General features: G+C 38.5%; 1 protein-coding gene across 1 annotated transcript in view; it reads left to right on the top strand.

The window, feature by feature from the left end:
- Positions 1-6,559, top strand: part of poc1b (POC1 centriolar protein B) — a 50,155-nt gene extending 43,596 nt beyond the window's left edge. Inside the window, exons 11-13 of the mRNA XM_065291782.2 lie at positions 4,090-4,320; positions 5,670-5,814; positions 5,915-6,559. Coding sequence (XP_065147854.1) covers positions 4,090-4,320; positions 5,670-5,813 — 375 coding nt within the window. The 3' untranslated portion in view covers position 5,814; positions 5,915-6,559. The remainder of the gene's footprint in view (positions 1-4,089; positions 4,321-5,669; positions 5,815-5,914) is intronic.
- Positions 6,560-9,602: the final 3,043 nt, after the last annotated feature.

Below are 9,602 nucleotides of genomic sequence, written 5' to 3' on the forward strand. Positions count from 1 at the left end.
AGTAAATTCAACATAACATTTTTTTCAGTGTGTCGTCTCCTTAATTACTGTCTATCTAATAAAGGCAAAAATGGCCCAAAAAAATAACTTTAAATTAAATGTAGACTATTTATGTAGATTATTTTGTAATACCATTGAATAATACTGTCGCACGGAATTTTGGCAGTAATTACGAATGCGAAATCTATTTTGACTAATTTGGGTAAAAATGTGTTTAATATACCAAGAAAGTGACAAGATGAAAGCCACAATTTTCTGTAACAAACATTAACATTTTTTTAGCATCTTTAGGTTATTATAACAAAAAATTCAAATCCATAATTTGATTTTCAAAGATTTATTATAAAAACTGATTATTTTTTCCGCAAAATGCCATGTTATATTCATTTAGTTGACTAGTGGTATACACTGATTAAACATTAATGGCATTCATCAAAACACTTACTTTGTCATATTAGGAACACTGTCATTGCTGCTGTCATCCTTGGGACTTTTTTGACAGCGATCAGCTGTGAAATGTTTTGGTCCTGCTCGATTTTTATTGACTTTGAGTAAAATAATGGAAAGTTTTTCATAAGGTCCCATGTGGTCAATGTGTCAGCATGACAGAAGCTTGATGCTGTCTTGTGGGAACAAGCAACAGCAGGCATTTTAACCTTCGCCCGAGTGCCTCTCGCGTAAATTATTTGATTTTGATGGATTACTTTTCTTTCCCGCCACAGAAAACCAACACGTTTATCTATGCCATCAAAAATTTTATTTTGTTTTTGTTTGTTTGTTTGTTTGTTTTTGTTTTGTTTGATCACAAAGTACAAAGGTTAGATGAGGAAAACTAGGATTCTGTGTGTATTCAAAGCGCCGCCATTGTTGTTTACAATGCGTGGAATGGTGTGCTGTGATTGGTTAAGCAGATTTATTGCATTCTGCAGAGGAGGAGGACTGGCATTTGCCACGTTTTGGAAAAAAGGGAGAAAAGATGACAGAATAACACGGCAGATATTGGATTTTGCGTAAAATGAAGAATTTACTTATAATACTGACCTGATACAATACTGATTTTGGCAGTAACTACTTAAAAAAAAGGCGTTTATTGCGTTTTGGTAATGACATATTATTAGCCTTAAACGCGTTTGTTTCGTCATTTTTATGTAAACCTTTTATGTACACAAAAGACTGCTGGAAAACCGGCCTATATCAACATAACACCGACTGTGATGTCACAGTCGAGATGTACACCCTCAACATTAAATTACACATTAAATTAATTACAAAGATGTTAAAATGTAAGCTACTGACATGAGCCTCAGAGCAGAGCCAATCAGAGCAGAACTAAACATTATTATTCATGACCCTTCCAAATAGGGCAAATATAGACCATTTCATTCAAAGGACAAATCCCAGGGTTGTAAATAAACGTTTCTGGTTAATTTTTGCACTTAATAAACTTACAGACCTTCTATGTAATTTCAATGAACAATTTAACATTATTTCAATGCATTCTTCGGCACCTTTAATGTTTATTTATTATTTATTACAAGGCTTGTTGGAATGCTTGATTCTGATTGGCCAGTCGTGACATTTGCAGGTTTCTTATTTCCAACTGCTCAAAACTAATAACACACAGTAGCTCGATTCTGCAAATTATTTTGACCGGTACAGATTAATATTACACAAAAATTAAATACAAATATCTCTTTTAATAACATATATGACATTATATTTACAAACGATTAAACCAAATAGTGTGTTTGTGACATATAAACGTCTTGTTTTTTCTATATTGAACAGAAATCAAAGTTTTTCCCCCTTGGAAGATGCGCTGCATTCATAAAAAAAATAGCAAAAAAATTATTTCAAATCAATATTTCATGTTCCTTACCTTACTTATGAGGTAAATAGCCATGTAATAAGTGGGGTAATATACAGGCAGCCGGTTGTTATCGCGAAACAAGCCCCTACAGTTTGATAAAAGATCTGTCGGCTGCCTATACATTATCCCTTGCATATATACTATAGTTTTCTTATTGAATATAGGGTATTTTATTGTGTATAGATAATGTAATGTAATAATAGCTACAATAGCAGTGTAAAATAGCCTATTAACACATTTTTAGAGCAATTTTTTTCTCCATTTATCTCCCAGATCTCAAAATAATAAGTCTCAAGAACATAGAGCTGAAGTAAGTGAAAATAAGCTACCTAACATGATATGATTGCCTGTGAATATACTGCAGGAAGCGCAGTAATATGAAACTCAATCGGTCCAGCGACCGCAGCCAGATACTAGCTTAAACCCCATTAGCCAGCCTTTAGTAGTCTTCACACAGCGGAACCAGGCTCTGATCTTCAAAAACACTTTTAAAGAATAAAGAGAGAGAGTTCAAAATTGACATATTAGCAAAGGATGGGGCTATGAGAGGCCTAGCAGGTCAAAAGAGTTCATGCCTCCTTTGATTTCAATAAAGACTTCCTTGTACTGGAAGGGCTCACTTTAATGCCATTACATGCAATCATGGTGTGACAAGGAAATATTTTCCCCATCACAAGATTAGATCAGTCAACGGTATGTTAAAAGTTAGGGGGAAGTATATCACGACTGCTAGAATGGAAAATATGATTTTTTTTACATTTAAATGATAACCCAATTTCTATTCTTGGTGAAACACATATGTTCTGCCTCTGTATGTGACTTTATTGGGACATATCACTCAGATAATGTTAAAAGAGCCAAATTAAAGAGATATTTTTCTCAATGAGTGTATAAGTGCACACGACTTGCTCTGATCTTTTCAAGTATCTGATCATTATGCCCTATTTCCCGAGTGTTCAATGAAAAACTGAGTGATATTTCAAGGGGTAGTTTGGGCTTTTTCTGTGTTGTGTGCTCATAAATATTCCCAATGGCCCGTAGAAGTACCTGTTTAGCGGCCAGCAATCTTGTTGACATAAATTATAGCCGGACTCGCATAAAGACCATTGGTCTGGCCTCGAAGCTGAATGAATATGTTGAAATTGTAATGGCACACCGGTGCCCACTTCAAACTCATTGAACTAAGTGCACACACTGTATTTGACTGTACACAACCGTTGTTAATAAGGTACCAAATAATTTTTTCTTAATTTAGTAGAGAACTTAAAACTAGCCAGGACTTATTTAAATGTATACTTTTTAACCTGTTATTTGTACTGTAACAAGGTAGTGCAATGTGGTTGTAACTTTCAAATTTGCAACCCCTTGTTGTCATGGAAACTGGTGAAGAGGTCACTACAGAAACACAAACCTGAGCTCAGTATCACACACGGTCAAATGTGACCTTTGCTTAGCTTTTCTATACGCTAGCGGATACCAACGATGTGACATTTCTGAACCTTTACACCTCCCATACATACAGATTCGCACCTTTCCACCAATTTACATCCAAAAACGTGTTGCAGTGCTAGCACAGGCGATATATTTTCCAAATCCCGCTTTGCACGTTTTCTAACTACTCAAATGTGGCCACACAGAAGATCATTTGATTGACAGTTGAGCCCGATCCATAATCCTCTGCATGATCTCATGGATTTCCTATGCTCGTGAAAGCTTTGAGTAAAAAGAAGGAAAGAAAGAAAGCATCAGCGGAAGAAGATATAAAGTATGGAGCGTGTAGCGTGAGCTTGAAGCGTGTAAATGAGGCTAGCAGATGTTGCCCAGATGTTGTTGGTGGGTGCCGGAGGACCCCAGAACTGGGCCTTCCATACACTGACAGCTTTGTTCACCTCCTCCCCTCCTTACGGGCCGTGATGTTGTCTCCCAGTCCCAAGCTTTGAAGTCAAATCGCTGCACAGGAAGCGAGGGGCTGCAATCGATTTTCTTCCTGCATTAGGGCAGGAATCTATGACCCTCCCCTCCTCTCTGTGTCTGTGGGTTGAATCTGGATTACGGTTGTCGGGATGGTCAAGGGCCCATTGACAGACTCTGTGATGTTTTGTTAAGATGTATTATTGTACAATCAGCAGAAAATGACACAATTTAATGTTTGGGTGAACATTATTGTGAATGTAAAAATAAGCATATTTTGACTTTCCTACCACTTTCTCATTGCTCAGGATGTACAAGGCCATCACAATGTAACACCAAGCTACAGAGATCAACCTAGCTCGGGTACCAGCTCGGGTCCAGCTCAGACTCGTTCGCATTACAGACGAGAGGAGAGCGGAGAAGATGAAATTGGATTTGCACATGGCACGACGACCCCATTAGAGGAGCGCTCTGGCGTCCCACCTAACCTCACCAGAACTCTTGAGAACATTGTACAGCAGTTGGACATTTTGACCCAGGTGAGCTACTTAAGGTCATCTTAATCTTCTTTCCCAATATTTTTCTTCATGCAATAGTTTCAGGCATTTAATTTGAACGACCTTGCGGGAAAATTGGTAGCATACCTGGAAATGGAGTTAATACAGAACTTCTTGCATGTTGATAAGCTTGATGGTCGTCTTTTTTGTAACTATTTGGGTTGGTAAAAATACACAAGCTTAACATTTTTTGAAGAGATGCACTGAAATTTAGATTTCGACAAATCGATTTTTGGCTGAAAGAAAAGCAAATGTTATGAAAATAAATGGAGCTCCGCTTCTCAGCTTTCAATACAATTACAAAAAAACCTTTTTAAAGGGATAGTTCACCCTCATGTCGTTCTAAATTCGTAAGACCTATGTTCATCTTCGAAACACAGTTTAAGATGTTTTAGATTTAGTCCGAGAGCTTGTCGACCCTCCATTGAAAATCTACGTACGATATACTGTCCATGTCCAGAAAGGTAATAAAAACATCATCAAAGTAGTCCATGCGACATCAGTGTGTCAGTTAGAATGTGTTGAAGCATCGAAAATACATTTTGGTCCAAAAATAAAAATTACGACTTTATTCGACATTGTCTTCTCTTCCGCATCTGTTGTGAAGCGTATGCCCGAGACTAAAGTCACATGACTGCAGTGACGTGGATGACGTGTTATCTGGTGCGCCCCAGCTGTTTTTTGTGCGCCCGGGCCTCGTTTACAGTGTGAGGGAGACCAACGCTGTAAGTTTGGAAAAACTTCGCAAACATGTCTGAGGATTAAACATCATCCGTGTCACTTCAGTCACATGACTTTAGTCTCATGCATGCGCTTCACAACAGACGCAGAAGAGAAGACAATGCTGAATAAAGTCGTAATTTTTGTTATTTTTGGACCAAAATGTATTTTCAATGCTTCAACACATTCTAACTGACCCACTGATGTCACATGGACTACTTTGATGATGTTTTTATTACCTTTCTGGACATTATACCGTATATAGATTTTCAATGAAGGGTCAACAAGCTCTCGGACTAAATATAAAACTTAATATATATAATTTATAATATAATAAATATAAAATCTTAAACTGTGTTCCGAAGATGAACGGAGGTCTTACGAGTTTGGAACGACATGAGGGTGAGTCATTAATGACATTATTTTCATTTTAAATCCCTTTAAATAGTCGTTTTCTGTTTACAGCCAAGTGCATCCAGAAATTTCAGTATCGTTCATCACTAATATTTTCTAATAGTCTACAGTACAAGGCAACCAGGTGTCTCTTAGTAAAATCTGAACCTTGTTTAAATCATCTTTTTTTTTTGTCATCTTTTTTTTTTGTCTCTCAGACCGTTGCCGTCCTCGAGGAGCGCCTGACGCTGACTGAAGACAAACTGAGGATGTGCCTGGACAACCAGACCCTTTCTTTGCGGCAGAGTCAACAAGCGGACCGATCCGATGAGGAGAGGGAAGCCGAGGGACCATCTGTGTGAGGTACACCCCAGCCACGGTGGTCCTCGTTTCAATGGTGACCCCTTTGGTCTGCAGAGGAGGGGGGACACCAAATACCTTTTCTTTTTGTGCTCACTTTAAGCTAGCTTAAAGACATCCAGCTGTGCCATTCCAAATGAGGACATTTTGAACAGGAAAGAGCAGGATGACGAGGGGGACTCACAACAATCTCACCCACCCCCACTGCCAAAAAAGGCCTTGTGAGGACAGCTGCAGCTAAGACAATATCTCAGTACTTATTTTGACAGCGGCATGGATGGTTACACTGAAGACATATCAGGAAAGAGATTTTTTTTTATACACACACAAGCGCATTTTATAATCTATCCAGTTTTGTTTGTTCGTGTCTCCTGCATCACATGCATTATGTATATAAATAAAGGCCATTATGAATGCATTGCAATCTAACTCATGCCTCCGGTGTGTTTGTGTCCCAGGCAGCATGAATGGTTTGTGTGTGTCCGACTATGTGTCTTCACAGCCTTGTTTACAGATACTCTCACTCAGCCGCAGCCTTGTGGCTTTCCTCTGGGTGGAGGTCAGACGGAAACAGGGAGCCAATCGGCAGATGGCCCGGCAGCGGTTGTACGCTTAGGGTACCAAATCTCTTGCACACTGCAGCTCTGTGATGCTGTAGACCACATTCTTGTATGAAAACCCACATACATGAACAATGAAAATTGGAACATTATACCATTTAGGTGGGCAACAAAACAGGCAGCTTACTTTCAAGATGGTATCTTGAGTGTTATTGAACCTCATAGTTAGTTACTTGAGGTACCCAATATTAAATATTGAGTAAAAAAATGTTATAATGCATGTAATACAGGTTTCCTTAAAGGAAGACACCACAGTTTTTCAATATTTTACTATGTTCTTACCTCAACTTAGACTAATTAATACATACCTATCTTTTTGCAATGCGTGCACTTTTAATCTTTGTACAGCGCTTCTTGAATGTGTTAGCATTTAGCCTAGCCCCATTCATTCCTATGGCTCCAAAGAAAAGTTTTATTTTGTGCCACCATACTTACTCATGTAACAGTCTTTAAATAGAGAAAACATGGAAGTGTTTGGTGGCTTCTAAATTCATCCCTGTTTGGATCCTAAGGAATGAATGGGGCTAGGCTAAATGCTAACACATTTACGAGGCATTGTACAAAGATTAAAAGTGCACGCATTGAATAAAAGGTATGCATTAATTCGTAAGTTGAGGTAAAAACATAGGAAAATATTGAAAAATGGTGGTGTTTACCTTTTAAGCATAAACATTTAGCATGTGACTGCTGCAGCCAAACATGTCTAACCACTTCCTCTAGCGTGCGCTCACACAGACAGCAGGTGCGTCTGCGACCTCTCTCTGAAGAGGTCTTTCTGGAGCAACGAATGTCGGTATGACACCGGGTTCACAGCTCGTAAATCGATGAACAAAGAGCAAATAATAGAAAAGTATGCATGTGTGCCTGTGTAAAAGCTATGCACACACATGTTCTTGCGAGGCCCGCATATGGTAAAGCGTTTGCCTGCTTGTGAGGCGAAGGGAAGGTAAACATTATCTTTTACCTCCCTCCGCAGACATCAGAGGACTTGCTCTTCCTGCTATTAGCCAGGTCTGGTTGGCATTGAATCAGAGAATTGAGAGGAAATTCCCTGTGAACTTCTGCCCTAGGGAAGAACACATAAAGATAGGGTGAGAGAGTACAGAAGGGGTGGAGATGCATAAAAACAGGCCGCCTGTGTTCTGCAGTGACACCTGCGTGGAGTGTGTTTATTTTGGGGAACGTTTGCTTAGAGATTTTCCAGTTGAACAAATATAGATGGTTTGAGGAGGAAAGCTTGTACACCTGTTGCGGTCTGGTGTCTTCTAACTGAAGTGGAATCTATGCGTAAATGCATACAGAACTGCGGGACCGGGTTGATTGCTTATGCACTCGATCTGATCTTGTGAATTAACCCTCATGCACTTATCTGAAGATCTGTGCGTGTGATCTCGGCAAGCATGAAGGCCTTTAAAACCTGTTTCTGTTTGGATGTAAATCACGCACCTGGTTCATAGTGTGGGGTGTTTCCCAAACCCAGGTGTTTTCACAAAGTTATTCCAACCAACATGCATTTCAACCTAGCATGGACAGTTTTGAAAAAGCTCTTATTTAAAAAATAAATAGATAAAAATTATACTATGCAGTTTCATGAGCTCATAGCAATTAATTTTTGGACTAAATACACTGTTAAAATTTAAGCTTCCTACAATGTTGTTTTTCGGTTAAGAACTTTTAAAGGGGCCATGTCACAAGACTTTTTTAAGATGTCAAATAAATCTTTGGTGTCCCCAGAGCACATATGTGAAGTTTTAGCTCAAAATACCATATAAATAATTTATTATAGCATGTTCAAACTGGCACTTTGTAGGTGTGCGCAAAAATTTGCCGTTTTGGGTGTGTCCTTTAAAATGCAAATGAGATGATGAAGTGCAAACACTGATCACAATGATGGTGGTTTGTCGAAATTGAAACTCAATTTTGCTGTCAATTATTTTCTATCTCTCTCTTTTTCTCTGCACTAAATGGCTGTGCCGTGGTTGGATAGTGCAGATGAAGGGGCAGGATTATTATAATAAGAGCTACTTATGACATCATAAGGAGAGCCAAATTTTAACAACCAATTTTTTTATATGCTTGCAGAGAATGGTTTACCAAAACTAAGTTACTGGGTTGATCTTTTTGCATTTTCTAGGTTGATAAAAGCACTGGGGACCTAATCATAACACTTAAACATGGAAAAGTCAGATTTTCATGCAATGGCCCCTTTAAATAATTGTTTCTAAACACATTATAAATGTTAGAAATGTTTTGATGAACCGTGTTACAAAGTCTGAAATGTGTAGTACTGTATTGTGACATCATGGGGTGTACACACTAAACTTTGTGGATTTAATTGGGTTTCATGCAGATTTTTCGCTTGAGATGAATATTTTCAACTTGTGTGGAAGACACATTTGAGGCAATAGCACGTGTTTTTGCACCACCCAATTTGCGTCATTCACATTGTCCCACATATTTCCCTCTATTCCCGTCTTTGCATTGACTATTCGCGCAAATACTTTAATTCGCTTCTGGTACGTACGCCCCAATACACCAGTTTTCCACATTTCTGTTTCAGGATTATTTGGGCGGGGCTAAAACAGCGGTTCAATGGCGTACTGGAGCCACTGAGCATGGCCACGCCCTCAACACAATTGCGAGCATCTTGCCTCTCCCTAGCTTTTTAAAATGTCAATGAATAGTAGCCTTTGTTTTAAAGCCATGCGTAACACTTGCAGGATATTATTTAATATTTTTTGTTTTTTGATATTATTTAACTCTTTCACCGCCAGCGTTTTTAAAAAAAGTTGCCAGCCAGCGCCAGCGTTTTTCATGATTTTCACCAAAGTTTAATGCCTTCCAGAAAATGTTCTTCTTTAAATATATAAACATACAATATACCAAATGAAAGAACCGACCCTCTGCTTTCAAACAAAAAAATAACGTTTCATCCTACCTTCAGTTGTTCTTTTGCAATCAGCTTTTGAATATGGGTAGGTTTCTGCAAAAACACCATATTTTGAGCAAAAAGCAGAGATAATTCAATTTTTGTGACGGACTTTTCATAGAGATCCCATTCAGAGCGATCTTTAAAACAGACACGGAAATGCAGCCGCTTGCCATAGGGCAATACTTCCGGGTTTAAAAAGTTGTGGATAATAGCGGTATTGCGGAAAGACGGAAAATCTC

Source organism: Paramisgurnus dabryanus, chromosome 23 (assembly GCF_030506205.2).
Source record: "Paramisgurnus dabryanus chromosome 23, PD_genome_1.1, whole genome shotgun sequence".
Lineage (NCBI taxonomy): Eukaryota > Metazoa > Chordata > Actinopteri > Cypriniformes > Cobitidae > Paramisgurnus > Paramisgurnus dabryanus.